At 38.4% G+C, this 13566-nt stretch overlaps 1 protein-coding gene across 1 annotated transcript in view; it reads left to right on the top strand.

The window, feature by feature from the left end:
• Positions 1 to 909: 909 nt before the first annotated feature.
• The window catches only part of LOC136866716 (midasin), a 425839-nt gene continuing 413182 nt past the window's right edge, over positions 910 to 13566 (top strand). The window contains exons 1-3 of the mRNA XM_067143861.2: positions 910 to 914; positions 1017 to 1229; positions 6664 to 6778. Of these exons, the coding sequence (XP_066999962.2) occupies positions 910 to 914; positions 1017 to 1229; positions 6664 to 6778 (333 nt within the window). The remainder of the gene's footprint in view (positions 915 to 1016; positions 1230 to 6663; positions 6779 to 13566) is intronic.

Here is a 13566-nt window from a genome sequence, read left to right as displayed (position 1 = left end):
GGAACATATCTAACCGAGCAAGTTCCTGTGCGGTTAGGTGCATGCAACTGCGAGCTTGCATTTGGGAGATAGTGGTTTCGAACCTCACTGTCGGCAGCCTTAAAAATGGTTTTCTGTGGTTGCCGATTTTCACACGAAGCAAATGCTGAGGCTGTACCTTAATTAAGGCCAGGGCCACTTCCTTCCTCCTCCTAGACCTTTTCCGTCCCATCGTCACCATAAGACCTATCTGTGTCGCTGCAATGTAAAGCAGATTGTTAAAAAAAAAAAAAAAAAAAAAAAAAAAAAAACCGTAGCATATGTGTATCAATTTAATTCATGGTACTGCTGATGTCTTCACTGATCGTGGGACTGATTCCCATATTATTCTAAATGATCTCATGTGAGAAATCCAGACGTCACAGTATGCTATGTGTACCGGTTCAACATAATTTGATGAATGGTCATAGTCCAAGGAAAGCAGCAAATCATAATCATCTTGAACATATTCCAGCCATTGACCGGGTCTGATGTTGATTCTAGATTAAAGTTTTACAAACGTGTATTCTTGCTGACACTAACTCTCCTACAAACTTATATTTTGGTCCCTCTAAAATATACAGAAAAGATTACAGTCTTGTAATTTTGCAGATAGTAATTATGGAGTGCTCTATTGTTAATTAGTTCAGTCTTTACTTTATGGGCCTCCTTGTGCCTTTTTACTCTTTATAATTATGTTTTGTTTACAAAAGCAATATCCTCAACAAATGTTAACTTTGGTTAACTGTGTTTGTTACTGTTAATTATGTTAATACAGTTCACTGTATCGCACCATGGCAAACTCTGAAAAGAAATATAGCTTTCCAAAAATCAATTTGTATCTCTTCTCACTTCTGTTTGTGGTGGAAATAAGCAACTAAAAACTGCACTATGCTGTAGATTATACAAGAACTTCTTTTAACTAAAAAGTTCCCAAAGTTGACGAATTTTTCATGTAATGTTCACGATGCATCTGTAATATTTCTTGTCACCAACAGTGCAAGCCGTTTCCGTTTCTCCTTCACTCGGCAAGCAGCTTGTCTGCTCGAACGTGTAGCCCGCTGTGTCTCAAGAAAGGAGCCTGTTCTACTAGTTGGGGAGACTGGTACTGGCAAGACAACAGTCGTTCAGTATCTTGCTGAATGCACCAATCATCGTCTAGTTGTGATCAATATGAACCAACAAAGTGATAGTGCTGATCTCTTAGGAGGGTGAGTACTTCATAAAATGTTGCTCTATGTCTTTTATGTGCAGTGAAAACTTATACAGTAGAAGTCCGTTACAGCGAGAATTCAGAACAGCGAAAAATTTACTCGCTATAACGGATTGTCGTTATATCCGATTTTTGTATAAAAGTCGGAAAACCCTTCATGCACATTAAAATCAGTATGAAACGGCAATCAGTTTGTTCAAGACTTGCGTTTCCGCAGATGATATCCACACTACGGTTTACTTGTTTGTTATTTTTTGTAATCCGATACTATGTGAAAGTATGTTTAATTTCATTCTGAAAAAAAATATAGTACCGTATTTCTCTGAATCCTTCAAAAAATTTATATCAGGCTCAAAAAGAAGTTTGTAAAATCATATGAATGCCTTGTTTTACAGTAGGCCTATGCATTTTTAGACGCCGAACATTGACTTCCGTCAAGCCGTATTTCTTTCCTTTTTTTTTTTTGCGGCTGCTCAATTATTCTTTATTTCCGCAGGTTTGAGGACCATTAACTTAACATTGGCATCATAATACCGAAAAGAACTCGTTGAAAATTTTCCGGTAATACCTATTCCATGCGTCTCTACAATACAACGATCCATCAGGAAATTATTCCTGCTGTCTATAAAACTGTTACTTTTATTACGCAGCGTCAGATATAACCGGCTACCGCTACACGCACGTCTCGCTTGTCGGGTTCGGCCAAATTCAGCGGCTAGCGATGTATAGGCCTAATCGCGAACGTTGAAAGTCAACGAACGAGTTTATTGCGCCACGGTATGGCCATTCCGCCCTTGCGTTTTTCGTGCACATACCTCACAATTTCATCTTCTACTTCTTTAAAGCGTCCTTGTTGCGGACCACTGAATGCATTTTTTGTACAGTACGCATTTTTTTTAGCTCTTTGTCGTCACGCTAACGCCAAATATTGGCTTTAGTTAGGCCGATGCCGTATTTTCTTGCGGCTGCACAATTATTCTACATTTCCGAGTGTTTAATAAACATTAACTTAAAATTGGCACCATAATATCGACTAGAACCCGTTGACAAATTGCCAGCAATACCTTTTCCACGTATTTTTACAGTACGACTATCTATCATGAAAATATTCCTGCTGCCTATTAACTTTAATTTTACTAAGCGTCATGTACAATAGACGCGTTATGACACTGTCACTGAGTAGCCATGGCTTTCTAAGAATTCGAAGGGTCGCATGTTTTGATGCTATTCTGCAGGTTTGAGAAACACACAGGCACTGTACAACCGGTTGTCGCGGCTAGCGATGTGTAGTAAAGAGGCGGTCATGTATTGTCAACGAGTTCTGTGCGCGTGTGAAAAGCAGTGTGGTTACCGCGGTAGTTGCCAGTGGTATCCATTAACTTACTGTTAGGCCGCGAATGCAACAACTTTTGAGTTTTCGCATGAGATTCTGAGAAAAGAATAAGTCTTTGATTTGGAGAAATGCCGTATCACTCCAGAGATTTCTGTGACAAACACCTCAGCTTTCTTCTTCAAATAGCGTCACCTAACCTAACCGTATATGTAGCCTATCATGAAAATATATTTCAAACGCATATAGAGAAATAACCTCCTCGCGAAAAATTTACATGTAAATAGCCGTAACTAGACACCAGAAGATACGAAATATCCTCTGAAATCAGTGATGTACTTGGCCATATCTTGAGGTGCATCACATTCTTACTTAATTCCCGTATATAACATTAAAATTAAGATATCGTTTATTTCAGTCTTTAATTTTACCGAGTTAACAACTGCTATCGGCCATGTTATTTACGCATTTATTATGAAAACGCGTTATCCGCTTTCATTTCGAATTTCCTTTAGAGAACAGCACTCGATGGGTATTACTAATCAACTCCAACATCGCCTTTGAATGTCAATGAGAGAGCTCGCAAATGCACAAAGTGAGAAAACTATACTGTACCGAAGATGATCGATCGCATTTTGTTGCAAACGTTTCAGTTTCCTTATTCAAACAGCGTCACGTATCATAACTTAACCGTACTATACGTATGATGAAAACACACTTAAAGCGCCAATAAAGAAAGTATAACTTTCTCGCTATAAATTTTCATAATAGCCTTTGCGTAATTTAACCAGACGCGACAAAATATAAACTAACCTCTGAAATCAATTAAGCACTCTGCCATATCTCGAGGTGTATCCCATTCTTAATTGCAGTATGTAGCCTCAAAATTAAGCGGTCGTTTAGTCGGCCTTAATTTTTAACGAGTTAACAACCGTTATTGGACACGTTATTCACGCATTTATTACGAAAATATGTTCTCCTTCATTTCGAATTTTCTTTACGGAACAGCTGTCGACGGGTATTACTAATCGACTCCGACATCGGCTTTGAATGTCGACGAGAGAAATCGCTAGTGCACATAGCGAGAAAAGATGCCGAAGGTAATCGATCGCATGCAATATCATCGCTGGGGTGCATAAATATTGGTAACGGAAAAAATCGCGCGCGGTTAATAGCTCGTAATAACGGATGCTCCGGTGATAGGGTTCTCGCTGTAACCGAAGGACGATATACGGTTTAATATAGGAATTTTGAAGGGACAGAAAAAAGTCGTTGCTATAACGGAGTTCTCGTTATATGCCGTACTCGCTATATCGGACTTCTACTGTACTTCGTATTTCATGATGATGATGATGATACAAATTTTATACCTTTAGTTACCATGTGCAGGCATTTTGATTCAATGCCATTTAGGCTGCCTGTATGTCAGTTTTATGTTTTTTATTACAGCAGATATCAGAAGATATCAGACTTCTATTGGACAACCTACTGCTGAGTTTTGTTATGCAGGCACCAACTATGTCACCTGAGATTTTTCTCGTTTCAGAATCATGCTAAAAGGACACTCTTTTCCTTTCTTTAAAAAATCTGCATTTTACCACCAGATTTGAGCCCACAGTCTTGGATCCTGAGGCCAACACTACCATTAATTCACAGAAAGGCCGATGACCTAGTCTTCTTTAACCCAATGGACTCTATTTAAATACCCCTGCGTGTCACACTGACTCAGATTTAAATCCCTGTGGAGAAGCTGTTTGTGCACCACAACGGAAAACATTGCAAAAAGAGAACTGCACAAGATATTAACCTGAAATTTTGTCATTAGGTCAATGAATACATGTACTCAGCCTAAAATGGTTTTTTTGTGTGATAGATTTCTAAGCATTGGGAAGATGATGTGGAATTTTCCACTTCTTGCACTGTCTCACTTCTTTTCTTCTGCTTTGAGCATCCGAAACATCGCTTAGAGGGATTGTTCTTCTTTTCGGTACTAGGGATGTGCATGGGAAAATGAGCCGGGTTTTTAGCTTGTAGCCTAAGAGGGGTTGCAATAGGTAAAGGTCGCCCCCATACCTTGTAATCAGGCAGCTGTACGGTCGCAAGTAACTGTGTTGCTATGGCCACACGGAAGTCTGTGTAGTAGGGTTTCCTGCGCTCTGGCTGTGAGAAAGTACAGTACACTACAAAGCAATTAAAAAGACAAATGTCTAGAAAATATAAAAATGTATGACTGTTTGCCTCATGATGGGAAAAAGGGCAGTGACCTGGTCTTGTAAATCTGCTCCCTTCATCCCATCTTGGTGTTCAAGAGCCAGTTTAGTTTTTTTTACTTGGCACTTGTCCGCACTTTCTCCTGGGATTTCCCGTTGATGTAATAGCGGTATTTGCTGTTGTGTGTTTAGATGAAAAAAATAAACATCTTTTGTTATCTTTTCACTTGAGGCCTAAAATGTTGTTGGGTGGCCACGTTTGGTATTCACCTCTTTCTAGTACTTTAGATGAAATATCACGTCCATGTTTTTTCTGTTGGGCCTGACAGTTCCCACAGTATTTGTTTGTTTTTCATTAACCCTTTTACAAAGGTCTGGAGACATGCGTCGACCCCATCAGAGGAGTTACGGAAATGAAATGAAATGCATTATATATAATAATTGAAAGGGAGAGAGTTACAGTGCTGATCCATATAGCCTACTTGTGGCGAATAGCACCAAGGGATCTTCTCTAAGCTTTACATCTCCATCCGATGGACGAATCACCATCATCAGCATCATATGCCCTCACTCCATATGAGCGTTGCGGAGAGGTTTATAATTTAATCCAGGCTTTTGACACTCATACTAGTGATTAGAAAATATATACCACCACCTCTCCTGTTAGCTGTTAATTTGTCCTCTTCTAGACTAGCCCTCTTAATAATTGTCTGCAATTTGATCTTGCAAAATCTTTCAGTAGCTTTTCTTCTAGTAATTGCTTAAGTGCTTGATATTCCTCTCTTGCTCATTTCTTTAAATTATTGTAATCGCTGGTCTCTGTAACTATACTAAACTCTTCACCTTATCTTTTATCACCCTCTGTAGAATATAGTTACTATAGGCTTCTTTGTATGAACTATTAAGAGTTTAAGGCTCCCTGGGGCTGGGTATATGCTTTTAACAAAGCCTGTTACCTGTATTTACATCAAGCTGTAGAACTGTGGGAGTAATGAAGACTCGCTCCCATTTCACAGGCTAGCATCTTGTTTGAAATATGAACTGAACTTCATCAATATCTATGGAATTTCTGGAAACCAGAAAGTAAAATTGGTTGTGTCTCAGTAAGCAGCAGGATGGGATTGAATATGAAAAAAATTCATAACATTCAGGCAAGGACAGGTAAAGGAGAAAAGTTTGGTATTTGATTGAGATATCAAAATGAGTTGATCTGAGTGAGTAATATGTCTCGGCATTGGGAAGGCCATAGTTAATTTGTAGGTGTATTGATTGACTGCTAAAGTTAAATGATTGTTTCAGTGGAAATTGGAGATTAATTATTAGAACGAAGTAGCCAAAATATATAAAGTACTTAGTAACGATTTCTTTTCCTGGATGATTTGTTTTTGTAGAACAGTGATTTTTCTGAAATGGATTTGTGTTACAAATGCTGCAGTATGCTTCCTGTTGGAGTATGCATTCACAAGTCCAATCCAAACCTGAAAAGTTCATTCAAGGCTGCTGTGGCTGCATACGATTGGGATAAAAGCACTTCAAGTACAGTATTCGTACTGCATATGATTGAGTTATGTTAACCTGGTTTACTGGTTTCCACTTACTTGTGTGCTTGTGTGTGTTTGTTCCTGATAGTGTCCAAACCCACAATTTTTTTTTTTTTTTTTTTTTTTTTTTTTTTTTTTTTTTTGTGAGGTTACAAGAATAAGTTTGGTTATCATCTTAGTAATAGAAAGATGCTTTCTGTATTCTGTTGTTTTCTCCACGTCTTCCTGAAGTACATTGTTTTGTTATACTCTTTCTCTTCAGTTGCTTTTTCTCCTCTGCTTTATACAAAGAGAGGCATTTGGAGAGAATTATGATGTAAATTAACCTAGAGATGTTCATCTTCTTTGCAGATATAAACCTGTTGATCTGAAGTACGTTGCTGCACCTGTAAGGGAGGAATTTGAAAAACTCTTTAGAGACTACTTTTCTGTTTCACATAATGCCAAGTTTTTGGATAATATTTCTGTAAGTATGAAATTACTTGAAAAATGTTCAGAATATGTTATATTGTCAGTTAACTCCAGTAGAACTAGTAAGCATTGAGAATGTTAATACCCAGAAGATTGTTGCCTCCATAACATTTTCTCGGCAGCCACTTGGAAGTTGTGACGTTAGGATTTAGAGACTTGGGTAAGTATGTACACTAAGAATAATCTCGCAATACACCAGAGTGGAAATGGTGAGTAAAAATACCAACAAAACAAACACAATCATAGAAGAATATAACTAAGTCATGAACTTGGACACTAGTCCGACTAACGCAGTAACATAAACACCAATCTATGCAAGTGATGGCATGCCACGAAAAAGATATACAACTCTCCAGAAAAATCCATACATGCACAAGTACTCAGATTTCAATTTTCAAAGTGAAGGATTTCAGCAGAGCGCATAGGGAAGCATATTACTGTGTCCATTTTTTCAGAGGAACCCGAGGTAAGTACAGATAATTAAAGGACATGGAAATGCGCGTGATAAAAATCAGGGAAAAAGAAGGAACAGTTTTTTCATAACAATAATATATTAGCACAAACACCAAGAAGAATTTTTACAAGCCAAAGAAAGTGAAACAGATAATAAAGAATCCAACAATATTTTAAAGATTAGAAACTTCTGATTTCCAAAAAACATATGGGACGACCATTTAACAACACTAATTTCAATTTAAAGAAAACAGTTAGACTCGAGGCAAGATGAATTTTACAATAGTTTACATTGGGAGTATCCTACAAAACGGTAAACAGATATTACCCATTAATACGAAAATTTTAAGAAAGTTTTGAAAGGCATTAGGCCACTGTACAATAGCAAAAGTAGAAGAAAAGATAAAACCCGGGACAGGAACGGGGGAAAAAGGGAAGGACGTGAAAGAGAACAGTACCAAAAGCTGGCAACAGGGATTAGGAAAAATAGAACCTACAAGCATTGATGGAATTCATATCACAGTAATCACTTGACGCAATTGAAAGTCAAATTTTGAAAAGAGATCGTAATGCAGTTGCAAGAAAAACACCACTGTCAACAGCTCAGACTAGCAATATTATTAGCGTGAACAGTCATTAGTAGCCAGTACAGGAAGTGCAGCATTAAAAAGAAAGTGAGGTATGGCAAGGGAAAATAAATTTAAAGTTCGCTCACCCGTCCAGCAGTCCTTGAGCTTCAATCATGAACATTATACACCATTTAAAAAGAAACATTGCACACAGACCAGCCGCTAGCGTAAGTAAAATAAAGTCCTCCCTCCACACAAGTCGTCGTCTTCATCCAACTCGCTGATCAAGCCCAGAGCAGGCCTTATTTATACTCCGATGGAAACGTCCAGAAAAGACGAGAGCAGACGGTACACATTGCACAGCGAGGCGGTAGGGGAAGAAAGGAGGGAGGGTAAGCAGCACGAACAGTACAAACTGGACGGGTGAAGACAGCACACACACACACACGCACAGGTTAGTAGCGGCATGTCAAGCGTAGCAGACGTAGAATAGTTGAAAAATTTGGAGCACGTTATAAAGTATAATAGTATTCATGCAATGATAATGGTTCTTTTTCTGCCAGTCAGTTAATCAGTTGCCTCTGATCTGCATTTAGGGTTGTTGCCCATGTTGTAGATTCCCTATCATTTGTTTAGTTAGTCTTTTCTTAAATTGTATAAAAGAAGTTGGAAATTTATCACACGTCTCCCTTTGTAAATTATTCCAATCCCTAATTACTGGAGAATAGAATGTCTCGCAGTGGTGAATTTCGATAAAATGTACTGTTACTATTGGCATCCAACCTCCAACCAATTTTTTTAATTATTTGATCTTGCAGAACATTGCAAATTTTGTATAATCTAACAAATTTGTTACATTTTGAAAGAAAAAAGTGATTTTTGAAGCAGTTAGCAAAAAGTATGTGCAAAATTTGTATTTGAAACAATTTAATATGCAGTACTTTATGATCGTGTTGAGTTTGTGCTCAACAATCAACTGTTTGTAGAATGTTGGTCAATAATATGTAGATAATTGCTGGTTGAAGGAAGACCAGAGTCTGTGAGATGTTGACATCATAACAGTAACAATCTCCACGTATTGGGTTGCTTACAGATGCCGTCACATAAAAGACATCCTTGCAGTTGTGGAATGCAAAATGACCAGCGACAGTGGGCACACGTGCAGCACAAACTTAACTAAGCGGGTTGCCTACTTATTCATAATACTAAATACGCATAGAATCAACACACACTAATAAGTAACAGTCTAACAAATACACAAGTATCCAAGACTGATTGGTTGAAAATTACTGAATAATATTAAACCACTAGCACCAAGCAATAAATTCCCCTCCCCGTCATGGGATAAAGGATATAAATTAGGTCATCCCACCAGGGACCAAATCTTGGTTGCCCTTTTGCACTGCACACAAAGGGAGTTGCAAAGATCAGCCCATTTCATGTTATAACTGGCTTTTGTTTGCTGCCTGCTACTCTGAGAGAAATGTATGCATGGACAGAGTCATTCCATTATATGTGTGTATTTGAAATGCTACAAAATGCCTAACCAAATATATCTGCAAGGGATAGAGCTTTCCATTGATGTCTGCAGAACATGTTACAGCGTTCAATTCTCGCAAAGAAGGCAAAACATCTCGCGGTCAGACTTCAGTTACCACACGTTTTAACACAAAAAGAAAATTGTATCTTGGGAAATGTGTAACAAGGACATTTTTGAAAGCATACATACCAATTTTGAAGCTGGAAAATTAACATTTGAAATCATTTATGACTTCATACAAGGTAAGATGGCGTTTAAAAAAAATTGTTTACTTAAGTTAATTTATATAAATTTACTGTTTAATAAGAGCAGGAGATTTTCATAACATTTTCCAACTTTCGTTTTCAACTTGTTTAGGTTAGATTACTGTTCATAGCCTACATAATCGGTGTAATGCCTGACATGTAATATATATACCAGGTCACTTTTTAAAAAGCTTCAGGAAGTGTTGCAGTCTTGCAAAAGTTTGAAGAGCAAACTTTCAGGTCAGAAATTGGTGGTTTATTGTGATGAAATCCCAAAGAAATTCAAATAATGTATTTCTGTTATGTTTAAAGCAGAAAAGCTTTCAGCTTCTGTGAAAGTAATTCTTCATGACACATGTGCGCACTCGCACACTTGAAATGACGGATTTAAAAACCTGCTCTAGAGCTGTTTAGGGGACACTGAAAAAATACCTGAACTTCTGTGAACAGCTTTGGATTTCTTTGGCAGGGGAGAATTGTGATGTTCCTATTGTCGGCTTTGCTGTTTGCTCTCGGGCTCGAAATGGTGGCATCTCATTTCGTCTCCTGTGATGATATGGGACAGAAACACATACTCTTCCTTGTGGTATTGCTGCAGATGACTCAGACGTGATGCCATTCTGTCAGTCTTTTGTCCCTCCATCAGTTGATCCGGAAACTGCTGCGCGCATATTTTGCGGAAATGCAAGTTATCTTTGATAAATGACATCCACGAATCCTTGTCTAATGCCAACCTGAGCCTTAATTTCTTCCTCCACAATTTGACAGTTTTCCCGGATAAGGATATCAATCCACCCTATCACATCAGGAGTAATTGCTCGATGGGTTTGTCCTGGGCGCGCATCGTCTTGCAGTATCGGAATCTCCTATGCCACTCATGCACGCTCGCTATAGATGTGCAGGGTTCGCCATACACAGCAGACATGCGACAATGAGTTTCGCATACTCCAGCACTCTCAGCCACAAGAAAATGAACCACACTTCCCTGCTCTCCTTTGCTTGCCTCCATTTCTACAGCTGAACGAACACATTAGACCAGTCCATGCACCAGCAAAGACATAACCCAACAACTGCATGCACCTGTGAGTTGTCACTATTCAGTTCTCCTACCACAGTGATGGCAGTATGGATATGTGTGTTATGGCAGGTGTTGGGTTTTCATTTGTTTGCCCCTTTTATATTTTGTATAAATGCAGTTTTTAATAAAGACCTATTTCCGCAAGTAATTCATATCTTCAACCCCAGATTTTTATAGTGAAACTTTTGTTGCAGTCTATATTCTTTTGTTGGAAAGAGACATGTTTAAAAAAAATTAAATTTCATTATTATTGGAGTAAGCATGTTGGTATTATAGATTCTGAACGTATTAATTTCAAAGTGGAAATACCAGAAAACTGCCTTTGAATCTCAAAACCATTGCATTCCAACTTTGGGTACTTGCTACTTGCCTATGCTCTGAAATTCAGTGAAACCTACCTATAATTCTGAATACCACCCGCCACCGAATAAGACCCCCCCCCCCAAAAAAAATTTGATGCAGCAAAATATGGGGGGGGGGGGAAATTTTTAAAAATCAGATAACTTACATACCTATTTAATTTTCTTCAAATGTACCACAAATATAAATTCAAACAGCTTACAATTAATAAAATCCGTCCAATACTCACATCATTCACAATTCACCGTTGTCATCTGAAGTTTCAGCATAGAAACTTTCGTCGCTGGCATCTTTCCACAAATAGTCGTTCCTCACTACCATCCACTGAAATTTAAATTCCACATTTCTTAAAGCTTTTGGACACTAGATCGTTGAGAATGCGCGCCCATGCGGTCTTGATCCAGCTGCATATTAGTCCCACTTCAGGCCTCTTAACTCGTCAGGTTGGTGTTAAAGCGTGGTCACCATCAGGTGTACAACTGTTACATTGCAGTTTTGAAAGGCCGGTTCACGCACACATCTTACAACTGTAGAATAGAAGCGAGTCCTCTGGAAGTTATCGCAAGATCGTTTTTTCCTTTCCTAATCACATCTTTTACCTCGTCAGTTGTATGTCCTCGGTAACTGTCCAACATAAGCATGTTTTGTTTTTGTAACAAAGCTCCTGGGCGACGTTGTCAATGGCACTTCACCCAGTCCTCAACTAACGCACTATCCATCCAGCTGAACTCATGTGTTCTAACAATAACACCGGACAGCAAATTTCCTTTTGGCATACCTGCCAACTTTCCCGATTTAGGCGGGAGACTCCTGATTTTCAACAGTTTCTCCCGCCTCCTGATTATTCTACTATTTCTCCCGATTTTAGCTTTTTTTGCGAACTTCAAACATTTGTTTTCAAATCCCGCCTTTTCAGCTTTGTACGCCAGTGGCCGGAAGTCCTTAGCTCATTGGCCGCTTCAAATGAAATATCGACGTTTATTAATACGAGAAATGCGCGCCAATGTGCGATGTTTATTGAAACCTGTATATCGCGACACGTATTTCGATCGTCAATCTCTCGTTCTCGCGTGCTATGTTCGTGTTCATTCGCAAGTTCGCATCAGTCTAGTCCAATCTGGGGATTAGTTGCGAGATTTTTGGAGTCGTTTTTAGTAATATTAGTGGCAGAATTAAAAGATAGAGACTAGTGGTTTTTTTTAGTGATTTTAGGAGCCATTTGGAGACAATTATGGCAAATTTTAATTTATTGCTTGATAAATAGCAATCTGCTTCTTATAATCGCCCGGGCGCGTGATGCAATATATTAATCTACGCATTTGCTAAGTAATGGCATCGAAGCGCATAACTGATTCACACGTGTGGAGCATGAGTTCATACTATTTTCGGAAGGCTTATCAGCGACCGATCATCTATCATATCACTCACATAGTTCCTGTGAGGGAGTAGAGATGTGTAATTTTTAGCCTTGTAGCCTCGTATAGCAACAGTCGGGTTTGAGGCAAGTGTTATAATAATACCATAGTACTCCTGTATTGTTTGAAGTTGTAGTGACAGTGTTCTTAATTGTTATTCGAAGGGGTATTGAATTTAATGTGTGATTATGGAAAATCCGTCATATAGTATGTACAAAGTTAAAGAATCGGACTGAGTGAGTTGGTGTCGTGCGGTTAGGGGCGCGCTGCTGTTGGCTTGCATTCGGGAGATAGTGGGTTCAGACCCCACTGGTGGTAGCCCTGAGGATGGCTTTCTGTGGTTTCCCTTTTTCTCATCAGACAAATGTTGGGGCTGTACCTTACTTAAGGATATGGTACTTCCTTCCCACTCCTAGGCCTATCCCATCGTCGCCATAAGACCTATTTGTGACAGTGCTAAGTAAAGTAGATTGTAACAAAAATAAAAATAATAAAAACTAAGAAAAACGTATTATTGGTACGTAATTTCAGAAAGTTATGTGTAAAATCGGTATAGGCCTATATCAGCAAATACAGTACATGCAACCTTCGTTGTCTGCTGTCGAGGAGCTGGAAAATGAAGAATTATTTTTCTTCTGACTAGGTACGTGAATTTAATTTCTTAAATGATTAGGGCCTAATTATCATTCCAATGAAGTGCAACTGGATTATGGTAGTTAATTTGATTGAGCGACTTTTAATTTACAATTTGGTGACTTTTGGCTAACACTGGTTTGGATGCTTCTGTTGTAGATTGTTCTGTCATATATTTGTGTTCAGTGTTGTTCTGTCCTGTTCGGTTTGATGGGTGCATGTGTTTCAGTGAAGCATATGTATTTATTGACGTTTTTATAGTGGGCTGAATGTTATTTGCTTTCCCGAATCTCTGAAGGTGGTTTGTTTTTGTGTTAAGTGCCTGTTTATAAATTATAATGCAAATTTTCGTCATATTGTAGTGTTTTTGTTTGGTGTTTTGAATTTTCACTATGGCCAAGAAATACAATTCTGTTTTCTTGAAACAGTTTTCAGAAAAGTTTCCGTGCATTATTGAATCCAGGAAAGGTCCATCTTTTGCATTTTGTAC

Source organism: Anabrus simplex, chromosome 1, assembly GCF_040414725.1.
Source record: "Anabrus simplex isolate iqAnaSimp1 chromosome 1, ASM4041472v1, whole genome shotgun sequence".
In the NCBI taxonomy this organism is placed as follows: domain Eukaryota; kingdom Metazoa; phylum Arthropoda; class Insecta; order Orthoptera; family Tettigoniidae; genus Anabrus; species Anabrus simplex.
This window is presented reverse-complemented; position numbering and strand designations above follow the sequence as displayed.